The sequence below is a fragment of the Hyla sarda genome, chromosome 5 (genome assembly GCF_029499605.1).
Source record: "Hyla sarda isolate aHylSar1 chromosome 5, aHylSar1.hap1, whole genome shotgun sequence".
Classification (NCBI taxonomy): Eukaryota; Metazoa; Chordata; class Amphibia; order Anura; family Hylidae; genus Hyla; species Hyla sarda.
Window position 1 is genome coordinate 273,173,888 of NC_079193.1, and position 13,604 is coordinate 273,187,491.

The following is a 13,604-nucleotide window of genomic DNA, read 5'->3' on the forward strand; positions in this document are numbered from 1 at the left end:
CAAATATAGGAAGTCTCCAACCTGTCATTAATAAAGGTCATAGAAATATGCATCAAATGTAAAATCACCAAAATGCCAATCCGGTTATCCTTACCCCAGTAAGGGTTAAAACTAACCTTTGTTAGAGAATAATAAAAATACTGTGACCAGAAAAGCTGTGTAATAGACGCTAATGTATCCAGTGTATAATGTGGACACTATCACACTTTTTTGATGAAAACTAAAATAATGAAACTTAAATAAAATTTACAATACAACTTATCAGTAGTTAGGACAAATGAGCGAAAAAAAATGAGTGACATTATGTTGGCAAAAATTCTATTTCGGCAGTGCTAGCAGTAGTGTCAACAATTTATTCATTATATATATATATATATATATATATATATATATATATATATATATATATATATATATATATATAAGATGCAGAAAATATAGCAGCACACCCAGTAGTAAAGTGCAAAAATTGGGATTTATTGACCCATATCAGATGCGACGTTTCGACGGCATCCCGCCATCTTTTTCAAGCATGCTTGAAAAAGATGGCGGGATGCCGTCGAAACGTCGCATCTGATATGGGTCAATAAATCCCAATTTTTGCACTTTACTACTGGGTGTGCTGCTATATTTTCTGCATCTTGGATTATCTGAGCTGTCTGCGATTGGGACTGCTATCCTTGCCTGCACCCCAAGATTTGCAGAATACGTGGTTGTGCTGCCTACCCTCTACATATATATATATATATATATATATATATATATATATATAAATATAAATAAAATATTATTATAATTACTATATATAGTTTTTTTAAACACTACACTAATTGCCAATGATATGTTAGTTGTCATTGTGTTTACCGCTTATATGGTCCTCACCTTGACTGTGTATCATCATGTACCGGGGGTATGTGTAAAATTTTAAATGTACCGTATTTAAAATACCATTTTTGTAACATCATTTATTTTGTCTGCTTAGTATTGGTGTCCTAACACTGACCTTGCGAGCTGATATATTCTGAAGGCCAAGTGAACATTGCCTATACTTTCCAGAGCTCCAGGCTAAGTTTTATTAATGCAGTGTCTAATATCTTTGAAGTTGTGAGTGTAGCAGGAAAATCATAATCTACAAGCCTCTATTCTTAATGGGTATGACTTCTGGAGGGAACAGAATACCTGCTGTGCTAATTATTTCAATTATCAGCTTCCACTAAAACATGTAATGGATTTTCTCTGCTTCCACAGGTAAAAGGCATGACATTAAGGAACTTAACTCTGATGTTATGAACTTGGTCTCCCATGCGACACAGGAGAGATTACGAGACCTCATTGAAAAACTGACAGTGGCAGCACAGCACAGATCCACAAACTGCAGGGTAAATGAAACCACCTCCTTGAATACTAAGCATTGTACTTTTAATCTATCTGTGAAAAAGGGAAGAAGATGGATTCATTTTTTGTTTTTGTTTTAAGGTTTGGATAATTATTGTAAATAGGGTAATATGGTGGGGTCCCAAATATTAATCACACTAAGATACAAGGTTGGTTCTATTGAACTTGTCCCTTAGTTTCACTGATAACCTCTTTTCGTGGAGAGTTGGCAGGCCACTATTCACCTTAGAACTTGTTGAGAGAATTACGTGAAATTTTTTCCCTAATTTTCTATGTAGTAAAAGGCAAAAACATCAGAAAAAAATTTCAGTTTTTGCTGTTTTCTATTGTCATAAAAAATTACCCAGTGCTGTGTGAATGTTTCATATGCAACAGCTATATGTATTTTTATTTTTGCTATTAATCGCTTACATACATTACATGCATGCATTACAACCCATGTCATACTACAACTTCTATATAGAATTTGAGAAATCTCCTAATGATATATCTTTACAGTTCAGTCACCCATAGCCCCCTCAGCAAAATATTCTCTGGAATCAATGGGGTTGACATTTAGATGCTGTTAAATACTTTAGTAATCTGTCTTCTCATTCTGCTCTACAAGGAATTTCTCTAAGGCCATGTTCACATGATGGAATTTCTGTGCAAAATTCTGCAGAAGAATTCCACACGGACATTTAACTGCAGCAGAGTCCCATTGATTTCAGTGGGATTCTGCTGCATTATGCACATGGGGGAGTTTCTGCGCAGATGTTTCTGCCGTGGAAAAATATTGAATCCAGAGCCCACAGAAAGAATAGACATGTCCATTCCTTCTGCAGAATCTGTGTGGAAATGCATTGCTGTCTATGAGATGGCACATTTCCAAACGGTCCTAGAGCTGGCATGTTCTGCTGGCGCTTTGCTGTCAGGGGAATGTCTGAAGGAAATTTTCTGTGCAGACATTCACCTGTGTGAACATAGCTTAAGAGATTGACTGACTACTTTGTGTTTTAGTTGACTGACTGTACTGGAACTTTTTACTATTACCTTTGACTAATCCATCCGGCTGTTTGATTAACCTGCTAATATCTCCTTATGGCATTTTAATTTGTTATATTTGCGGACATAGTTCCTTTTTCCCTTAAATCAGAAGTATTTTCCTATCTTACAAAACAATTACTATAGCTGCTAGTTTTTTTTTCTTATGATTTTTTTTTATAGCCCCACTAACAAATGTTTTTAAAGGCAATCTGTCATCAGCATTACCCGCATGTGCCTATTGGTATAGGCTTGTATTGCAGGTGATACTGGTGACAATGTTTTCCGATACGTGGCTTCATTCATACGTAAATGAAGTTGCATGGTGCACTTGCAACAGAGATTTCACAGAGGAGGAGGGCGTTTACTATGAAGATCCAGGCTGAACGTCATGGTGCACTCAGGGCTTGGAAATGCCCTGCATGCACTAAGCTTCTTCATTAATGGAAGAAAGAAGCTAAGAATCAGCAGACCGTAAGTATCCTTGTCATCAGCATCACTCGCACTACAAACCTTTACCAATAGGGTAGTGCCGGTGATTCTGATGACAGGTTTCCTTTAAGGTTTAGTTGATATTTTGTTTATTCTCTATATCTTTGTTTTAGGTTAATCGGTCTATGCCAATTACCGTAGTTTCAGTTAGTATACATTATCTTTATGTGGGTTTTCAGAGCTCTGTTTTAGTGGTAGCCCCAGTCAGTGTGCAAAAATCACATTTTATTGTTACTTAACTATTAAGTGTTGGTGTAATTTTTTTTTTTCAGCAATATGATCGCTATGTCCAGTGTAGTGATGTTCGAGCACAGCTTAAGTTTCTTGAACAACTTGAGCATCTGGAGAAACAACGCAAAACTGAAGAAGAACGAGAAATGCTTCTTCGTGCTGCTAAGGTAAACTAGTAATTTCACATACTTCAGGAACTATAGGACTAAGTATTCTGAAAGGAAAATAATCTTACTGGTTGACTGTTTAGGTCATTGCAGTAAATTGTTCTCATATTGTCTTGTACAGAGCAGATACACTTCACCATATGACTGATCCTAGCTTATTAAATGAGCATAAAAAGAAAAACTAGCTATTGTGTATTTGGAGAGTCCCTTTGGATTTTAACTTTCTAATCCTGTCTGAAATAAATATACATTCATGCTCAGCCTAATAGAGGATGCATGTCTGAGGTTAAGAGGAGGAAGTGGTTACTCAGCTTGGTTATGGCCAACATTAGACTCAGCTTGTCATGTAATTAAACAACCGATTGTTAATCCAGCCCAAAGTTGGGGTTTCCTCCTAAATTCTCCCAGCCCTCTGGCAGTGGGCACATGATAGGTGTTCACACTGGTGTGGTTCTCTGTGGCAGCCACTGTTTCTGTGATGCTTTGTCTGTGGGGTGGTGCGGCCCAGAGCCAGGGGCTTGGTCGGGCAGCAGTGGGGCTGCCTGGCCACCGGGTCATTCCCCCTGTGGGCCTGGTGTCTCGGAGGCAGTGGTCACCACCTGGCACTACGCCAGTGTAAGGTTAGGGACCCACTCTGACTAGGTGGCCTTGATGCGGCAAGTGGGCTTGTACTTTTTGACCAAAATGTATACTAACAACCTGTTCGTTTTTTTTTTTTTAAATTATGCTTAGAAGCAAGTAGATCAAAATACAAGTGGTGGATGTGTGGCTATATTTCTCTATTTGTGTTAATCCAGTCCAAAGTACCCATAAACATAAAAAAAATTATAAAAATGTCCGATTTGAACCAAATATCATTGTTTATTGGGTAATATTTAACTGATTGTTTTAGCCAACAATTGACAGACTGTTCCAAGAATGATCTCAGAAAGTTCATTCTTTGCCCGCATTCACTGATAATGTATGAACGACTGTAACAGCCAATATATCTGAAATGTTTGTTTTTGTCGGTGGATCAGTCGTTCACCAGGCGATTACTTTTTGACCTGTTCATCAGCCATTGACTTCCTTAAATTTAGTGTCAAAAGATATATATTTATTGACAAAAACAACAGTACATAGCCATGATATGCCATTACAAGCATACATATGCTAAAAATTTACATAAGAACAAAAGAAAACGCAATAACATCAATTCCCAGGAACAAGGAAGGGATATGGAAAGGGGAGGGGGCTGAGAATGGGAATGGGTATGAGCAGTCATAATAATACAGCATGAGCAAGGCATACTGTACAGGAGCATCTGGTGAATAAAAACTAAACCATATAATCAGAGAGATAATCTGACATGTCCGGGGCATGGGGAGAAGAAAGCAAGGGCTCCCAAACTTTATTAAACAGCTCCAGTGCATCTGCCCTTAGGGCATTTAGCTTCTCCGAGATGATGATCTGATTGACCCTTGACTCGACCAGGGGGACCGATAAAACTGCAAGTTTCAGGAGAGAGGCAAATATCAGGAGAGAGGGGTATCCGTTGATCAAGAACCGAGGATATGAGGTCCATAACCCCAGTCCTGAAAGTGGAAACCAGTGGACAAGACCACCAAATGTGGAGCACGGACCCAATCTCAAGACAACCCCGAAAACATAGAGGAGAGACCTCCGGGTAAATAGTATGTAGGAGGGCTGGAACATAGTACGTTCTGTGCAATATTTAAGAGCCGTTTCGGCAAGGGTGACCTGCCAGCTTCCCTTACTAAGTTGAGAACAACAATTGTGCCAGTCAGACAGGGATATAAATACCCGGAGGTCCTCCTCCCACTGAGACATAAACTTCAATTTAGTATCACCAGGAGGACTATTAAGCATGGAGTAAATGTGAGCTAACGCCCCATGTCGGGCAGGAGTGTAGAGAGCCATTGCCTCAAGAGGCGTGGAATAATCGAGAAGAAGTGTGTTGGAGTGAGGACAGAAAAGAAAAAAATTGTGTAAGCCGGAAGGTTTCTGAGGGGGGGGGGGGGGTCTAAATTTGGACAGAAATGATTCTTTGCTCATAAGCCGCTGGTTGATACAGGTAAGTTTATTGGTAATCCACCAACTAAAAGCAGAGGGACACAGTCCAGGTGGAAAAGTAGGGTGATGGAAAAGAGGTAGAACAGGGGAGATTGTAGATTGAGCTTAAATCGAACAGAACGCCAAAGTTGTAGAGAATAGCGAGAGAGTAAGGCAGGAGAAGGGAGTAGAGAGCAAACCGGGCTGGATGACCACATAAGGAAACACAACGTATATGAAGATGATAGATCATTTTCAAGGGTGAGCCACTGAGGACCAGAGGAGCCAACATTACAAATTAGGAGTTAAGCTATACGTGCGGCCCTATAATATTTCAGGATATTAGGCACAGATAGACCCCAACACTCTTATGGTAGTACATAATATTTCATGGGATTCTAGGATGTAGGCCTTGCCATATAAACCTGAAGAGGTCAGCCAGGAGTGCCCTAAGGTCAGCCAATCGTCCTGGAATAGGGAATGTCCTAAAAAGTAAAGCAGGCGGGGCAAGATCACCCTCTTGACTGAGTGGAGGCGACCCAGCCAAGATATGTGTGATAGATTCCAGCGTGCCAGATCTGCATGAATAGTTTTAAAAAGTGGGGGATAGTTCAGTCTATAGAGAAAAGTTACATAGGGAGAGAAATACCTAGATAGGGAAGGTAGGAAGTAGAAGGTCGAAGGTCAAAGTTGTGATGGATCAGACTTTGTACCGATGGAGGAGTATTGCAAAACATAATCTCCGACTTGTTCCTGTTAACCACCAGACCCGAGACAGTTGAAAACCTGTCTAGAACAAAGAAAATATTAGATAGGGATATGAGGGGCTTAGTAAGGGTAAGTAATAAATCATCCGCAAATAAATTTACTTTATTGACCGAATTAGCGATAGAGACTCTCAAAATATTCGGATTTCCACTCAGGAAAATAGCCAGGGGCTCCATGGCCAAAACAAAAATAAAAAATAAATAAAGTTGGAGAAAGAGGGCATCCCTGGGGAGTACCCCTCTCAGTGGGAGCAGGGGAGGAAGAGAGAAGTTTTAGGTAAGCTCGGGGGTCAGAATATACAGTGGAGAGCTGCCACAAAGGGGCCGGAGAAGCCCATGGCCCGCAGAACTCCAAATAGATAGGGCCATGAAACTGTGTCGAAGGACTTGTCAATATCAAGACCCAGCAAAGTCAGGGGGGTGGAAGTAGTGGAAGCCCAGTGGATTATATCCAATACCTTACGTATGCTATCAGGAGCCTGTCGACCTAGTATGAACCCCACTTGATCGTTGTGGATTAAATCCGGTAGGAAGTGAGTTAGCCTATGGGCCAAAATGAACGTAAAGATTTTTGTGTCAAGATTAATAAGGGAGGTGGGGCGATAGTTGGATGGGAGAAGAGGGTCTTTATTAGGTTTAGGGATGACCACAATGGAGGCCGTAAGAAATTCTGGGGGCATGGGGGAGTCAGACATTAGTTTATTACAGAAGGAAGCAATATGTGGGAGAAGAACTGGACTAATTTCTTTATAATATAAAGAGGAAAGACCATCTGGGCATGGCGCCTTACCAGTCTTCATGTCTGAGATAGTCTGATCCACTTCCTTAATCGATATCAGAAGATTTAATGAATCCTTAGCAGAGGAAGAAAGAGAAGGTAAAGAGGTAGAGGCAAGGAAAACATCAGTAGCAGAGGGAGGTGAGGCACGTTCTTTATATAAGGAGGAATAGAAAGAATGGAAAACCTCATAAATGCGGGAATGTTGGAGGTGGGCACTCCAGGCTTCACTTGAATGGTCTGTACTCTATTAAGTCGCAGTTTCTGGCTTAACAGAGGCTAGCAATTGGCCAGGCTTATTAGCCCACCTATAATAGGTAGCTTGCATCCAGCGCAGTGCTTTTTCAGTGCGATCTGTAAGGACAGCATCAAGCTGAAGTGTAGTGGTTTTGATAGCCTGGAGGAGATAAGGTTGATGATTCAGTTGATGGGCAGTGATTCATTTAGTTAATTTATGCTCTAAAGCAGATTGGGTCCTAGTCCTTTCTTTTTTTACCTGGAAGCCAAAGCAATAAACTTAGCCTTATGGGCCATCCAGGTCCAGCCAATATCAGGAGAGGAAACATAATTAGTAGAAAAGTAAGAAGAAAGAGCCTCCTCAAGTCTCCAAAAGTAAGGAGTGCAACACCTAATACCAAAATTGAGCAAAAACTACATTGTGGTCCGACCACGCACATGGAATATTTCTGGCATACAGAAAATGTGGGAGAGAGGGGGTAAACATAAGGATCCAATCGATCCTAGTGTATAGAGTGTGACAATATCACTGACAGTTGGACACAATGGTGTCCTATAGCTATTTTCTACCAGAATAACACTAAACCATGTAGCTAAAAATTCTCAATTTTATTAAATCCTCGTAAAAAACCCAATAACAATACTATAAATAGTTAGTATCAATACACAAGAAATAAGTTCTCCTATGATGAACAACTGTATATCCCAACACGTTTCCCCATGTATCTTATGATATACAATGTTTCATCAGGGGATGACAACAACAGTATACAAATATATACCTAATAAGCACAGGGATATGGAGGAACAATATATATATATAGATAGCGTGCAACACATGGGCAAAGGCACAACCTAATGCACAGAAGATGGGAGGACAATTAGAACTATACATATTTATAATACATCAAAGCAAACATATATACAGTACAAAGCACATGAATGCAGACAGACGATAGCAAGGCTTATTTGTGGCTTCATTTGAATATCCTCCGACTGATGTAGCGACCTCTAGGTAGTTGGATAGCAAAAAACGAGGTCACTGATAGAGTGAGGACCCTAAGATAAGGGCTCCTCCACAAAAAGAGAGAGAGAGGCTTAACAAATGGCCCCCTGGAATAAAGACCTGATAATAGTTGCTTCTTTACTACAGATAGCTCCAGACCACAATTGTCCAATCACCAGGATCCTATATGACCCTCCAAATTTTTAGATAAAGAATTCAGATAATAATACCACCTAGGTAAAAAAGCAACCTCTATGATGTCCACATAACCACAGTATTGTCCAAAAGATGTCCAGCCATTATCCATGTGTAGTTACCCCATATCAGAATGCCATAGGCATGATACGTCCGTCTGCGGCTGGCGATCCACTACACATGGATAATGGCTGGACATCTTTTGGACAATACTGTGGTTATGTGGACATCATAGAGGTTGCTTTTTTACCTAGGTGGTATTATTATCTGAATTCTTTATCTAAAAATTTGGAGGGTCATATAGGATCCTGGTGATTGGACAATTGTGGTCTGGAGCTATCTGTAGTAAAGAAGCAACTATTATCAGGTCTTTATTCCAGGGGGCCATTTGTTAAGCCTTTCTCTCTCTTTTTGTGGAGGAGCCCTTATCTTAGGGTCCTCACTCTGTCAGTGACCTCGTTTTTTGCTATCCAACTACCTAGAGGTCGCTACATCAGTCGGAGGATATTCAAATGAAGCCACAAATAAGCCTTGCTATCGTCTGTCTGCATTCATGTGCTTTGTACTGTATATATGTTTGCTTTGATGTATTATAAATATGTATAGTTCTAATTGTCCTCCCATCTTCTGTGCATTAGGTTGTGCCTTTGTCCATGTGTTGCACGCTATCTATATATATTGTTCCTCCATATCTGTGTGCTTATTAGGTATATATTTGTATACTGTTGTTGTCATCCCCTGATGAACCGTTGTATATCATAAGATACACGGGGAAACGCGTTGGGATACACAGTTGTTCATCATAGGAGAACTTCTTCTTTCTTGTGTATTGATACTAACTATTTATAGTATTGTTATTGGGTTTTTTTACGAGGATTTAATAAAATTGTGAATTTTTAGCTACATGGTTTAGTGTTATTCTGTATAGAGTGTGAGCAGGAGAGACATACGTATACCCATTCTGAGCCAAATTGTACTCCCTCCATGAATCAGCCAGATCATGATTAGCAAAAGTGTCTAAGAGAAGTCTCTGCTGTGTACCTGATCGGCGAAACGCCCTAGTATGAGATCTATCAAGCAATCCATTAATTACCATGTTAAAATCCTCGCACTAAATAAGGTTGTCATAGGAAAGAGCCTGCAGTTTAAATGCTATGGTTACAAAGAAATCCAGTGGATTATCATTGGGTGCATATGAATTAATGATACACAGCCGAGACTCCTGATAGAGAACCTCGAGAATTGAGTATCTACCTCCCGGATCAGTATGGAGATTAACCAAAGTAAATGGGAATGAGTTATGTAACAAAACAACCACACCCCTAGACTTAGTAGCCATATAGAAACGGAAGTAATTAAGAGTGGATATGTTGTGGTGGAGTGCCATTCCTGTAAACATATTACGTCAGGGTTATGTTCAAGGTAATCCAACATAGCCTTTTTACGTTTAGTAGGAGAGTTAAGCCCACGGACATTATGGGACATTACACGACATATAACAAAGAAGAACCAGATGCAGGATGCCAGCAATAGAAACATGAGAGGAGAAGGAAGGGTGGGGAGGAGCACAAGACAGGGAAAGGGACAGAAGGAATGGGAACAAGCAAAAAGCAAGAAACAACAAAAAGAAGTTTAGAACAATCAGGTAATCGGATGGTAAAATCCCGAAGGAGGCAGACAGGGGGACCCCAAAGGGCACTTAGTCCGCCGTGACCACCAACACCTCAGGGAGTAGGGCAACATGATAGTCCACCGTCGGGATCACCCTCTAGACAAGTGAAACACTGCTATCAATGGAGTGGGACAAAACCTCCAATAATAATGAAAAATAGGAGGGAACTGACCCGTACATGGGAGCAGTACATAAAAGTGCAACACAGTAAGAACTAAACATAGGGCCACATATAATGAAGCCATGTACTCTGTATAACCGCTGGTAGAGAGAGTACAATACAGAAGCAAGTACATAAGGCTGCATTCACACTGTGAAATAGTTCTGTTTAGGAATTTCCGTCATGCAGTAATCTTTCCGCCACGATGTCCCGTCACTATATAACGCCTGTAATGAATTACGGGCATATACGGGTGCTAAAAGGCAGTTACAAAACCCCATAGGCTGCAATGCAATTTAGTCACGGCCGTCAGGGGTTTTGTAACGGACGGGTTTTGCCGATATAGTGACGGAACTTCTGACGGAAGTTCCTAAACGGAGATATTTCATAGTGTGAAAGAGGCCTAAGCTGGTAGAAAAAAAAAGAAAAACATCTGTGTCATCTTGGAGGACACGAATTAGAAACAAAAAAACGAGGAGAGAAACAAGGGTCTCTGGAAAACAATTACAACAGGATAGCATCCCGTACAAGAAAAATAGCGCACTATACCAAGTTGAGTCACTCATTCAGGTGTCTGCGGTAGTGGACGAAACGAAGGCGCTTGTAGGGAAATTCCACTCTCTGCCACGTCTTCCGAACCTTGGCCAGGCATTGTGGCAGGGGCACTGGATAATCGGACAGTACATTCTCCATGCGCAGAATCTCCATAGCCTCCTGGGGTGGGCGAGCAGTGAAGAAGGTGGATTGTAGCTGAAACTGCAAGCTGAAGGGAAATCCCACAGATATCGTATCTGCGCTTTCTGCAGGGCTAGAGTGACAGGGCGCATGTGTCTTCTTCTTTCTAGCATAGAGGGAGCCAGATCGGCATAAATGTGAACTGAAGGTGGGAGACCCGGCAAAGGATCAATATTTCTGGCTGCCTGTAGAATGCGATCTCGTACTTCAGAGTAATGTAGTCTGAGTACCACATCTCGAGGAGTATCGGGGTTTTTCGGACGTGTCAGTGCCCGATGAATGCGGCCCATACGGAAGAGGCCGGGGTCCGCCTGAGGTTAGAGGGCCTTAAACAGTCCAGTGACCACCAAAGGGAGGTCAGTATGAGATTCTGTCAGGCCGGGGATCCTAATATTAGTCCGGCGAGACATATTCTCCAAGTACTCAATCTTAAAGGGGTACTCTGGTGGAATACTTTTATTTTTATTTTTTTTTATGAACTGGTGCCAGAAAGGTAAAGAGATTTGTATATTACGTCTATTTAAAATTCTTAATTCTTCCAGTACTTGCCACCTGCTGTGTACTACAGAGTAAGTTATTTTCTTTTGGAATTTATTTTCTGTCTGACCACAGTGCTCTCTGCTGACACCTCTGTCCATGACAGGAACTGTTCAGAGCAGGAGCAAATCCCTATAGCCAACCTCTCCTGCTCTGGACAGGTCATGTCATGGACAGAGGTGTCAGCAGAGAGCACTGTGGTCAGACATAAAATTCAAAAAGAAAAGAACTTCCTGAGTAAACAGCAGCTGATAGGTCCTGGAAGGATTAAGAATTTTAAATAGACATAATATACAAATTTGTTTAACTTTCTGGCACCAGTTGATTTTAAATAGTTTTCCACCGGAGTACCCCTTTAATCCCTTAAGGACGCAGATTTTTGCAAATCTGACCTCTGTCACTTGAAGCATTAATAACTCTGGGATGCTTTAACTTATGAATTTGATTCCGAGAGAGTTTTTTTTCGTGACATTCTATTTTGTTAGTGGTAAATTTTCATTGATACTTGCATCATTTCTTGGTGAAAAATTAGAACATTTAGCCTTTTTAGAACTTTGAAACTTTCTGCTTGTAAGGAAAATAGACATAACAAATACATTATATATTGATTCACATATACAATAGGTCTACTTTATGTTTGCATCATAAAGTTGACATGTTTTTACTTTATGAACCCATTAGAGGACTTCAAAGTATAGCAGCAATTTTCCAAATTTTCACGAAAAATTCTAAATCTGAATTGTTCAGGGGCCAGTTAAGTTTGAAGTGGATTTGATGGGCCTTTCTGCAAGAAATCCCCCATAAATGACACCATTATAGAAACTGCACCCCTCAAAGTTTTCAAAATGACATTCAGAAAGTTTAACCCTTTAGGTGTTTCACAGGAATAGCAGCAAAATGGAGTCAAAAATTCAAAATCTTCATTTTTTACACTAACATGTTCTTGTAAACCAATATTTTTTTTATTTTTACAAGGGGTAAAAGGAGAAAAAAGCACCCTAAAATGTGTAACCCACTTTCTCTTGAGTAAGGAAATACCTCATATGTGGAGGTAAAGTACTCTGTGGGTGCAGTAGAGGGCTCAGAAAGGAAGGAGCGACAATAAGATTTTGGAGAGCAAATTTTGCTGAAATGGTTTTTGGGGGGCATATCGCTTTTAGGAAGCCCCCATAACAGCAAAAAGCACCCTCATGGCACACTATTTGGGAAACTACACCCCTCAAGGAACATGACAAGTGGTATAGTGAGCCTTAACACCCCACACATGATTGACGAACTTTCGTTAAATTGAGACGTGAAAATGAAAAATTAAATTTTCTTTTTCACCAAAATGCAGATGTTACCCCAAATTTTTCATTTTCTCAAAGGTTAATAGGTGAAAATGTTACCCAGAAAGTAAGGAGTGTCATTGGGCTTTTGGAAAGCGAATTCTGCTGAAATGGTTTTTGGGGGGCATGTCTCATTTAGGAAGCTCCTATGGTGTCAGAACAGCAAAAAAAAACACACATGGCACACTATTTGGGAAACTACACCCCTCAAGGGACATAACAAGGGTTACAGTGAGCCTTAACACCCGCCGGCCAGAATGGAGTCTCATGACCCCCCTGGGCGATATGTTGGGATGGCTGCTGATAGATATCAGCAGTCACCCCGTTCAGATCACCACATCCGGAGATCCGGTGATCAAGGAATGCATTGCCGTAAAATGTACGGCACTGCGTGCTAAGTAGCTCTAAGCAGCGCCGTACATTTACGCCACACGTCGTTATGGGGTTAAAAATGTAACTCAGTACCTGATCCAGACCATGTACATCTTATTGTTATGCCTCTATCTGTTTCAACTTCTACAGCCTTGTCCATGAGTCATCTCTTGTCCATGACTCATGGACAAGCCTGATGTAGCTACAGGACTGGTTAGTGTCCCAGTAGGTATGAGGACCCCTAGTGGTGGGATTTTCACGGTCTGTTTTCTTTAAAATATTAAAACATTTTTAAACAACCATATTACAAAAGGTCTTAAATTTTCATCAGTAACAGCATATAAAAAGTTTTTTGATCTTACTGTGCCCATTTAAGGCCAAAATGGGATTTGTCCTTAACCCGTATGGGTACGCCCTGGCTCCTTGGTACTTAAGGACCCAGGGAATACCTGTACGC

The 13,604-nt window shown here is 40.6% G+C and overlaps 1 protein-coding gene across 6 annotated transcripts in view; it reads left to right on the top strand.

The window, feature by feature from the left end:
- Nucleotides 1-13,604, top strand: part of TAF4B (TATA-box binding protein associated factor 4b) — a 139,788-nt gene that overhangs the window by 90,925 nt on the left and 35,259 nt on the right. For all 6 annotated transcript variants that reach the window (XM_056521763.1, XM_056521761.1, XM_056521762.1 and 3 more), the window contains 2 exons: nucleotides 1,249-1,379; nucleotides 3,183-3,308. In XM_056521763.1, the coding sequence (XP_056377738.1) occupies nucleotides 1,249-1,379; nucleotides 3,183-3,308 (257 nt within the window). The remainder of the gene's footprint in view (nucleotides 1-1,248; nucleotides 1,380-3,182; nucleotides 3,309-13,604) is intronic.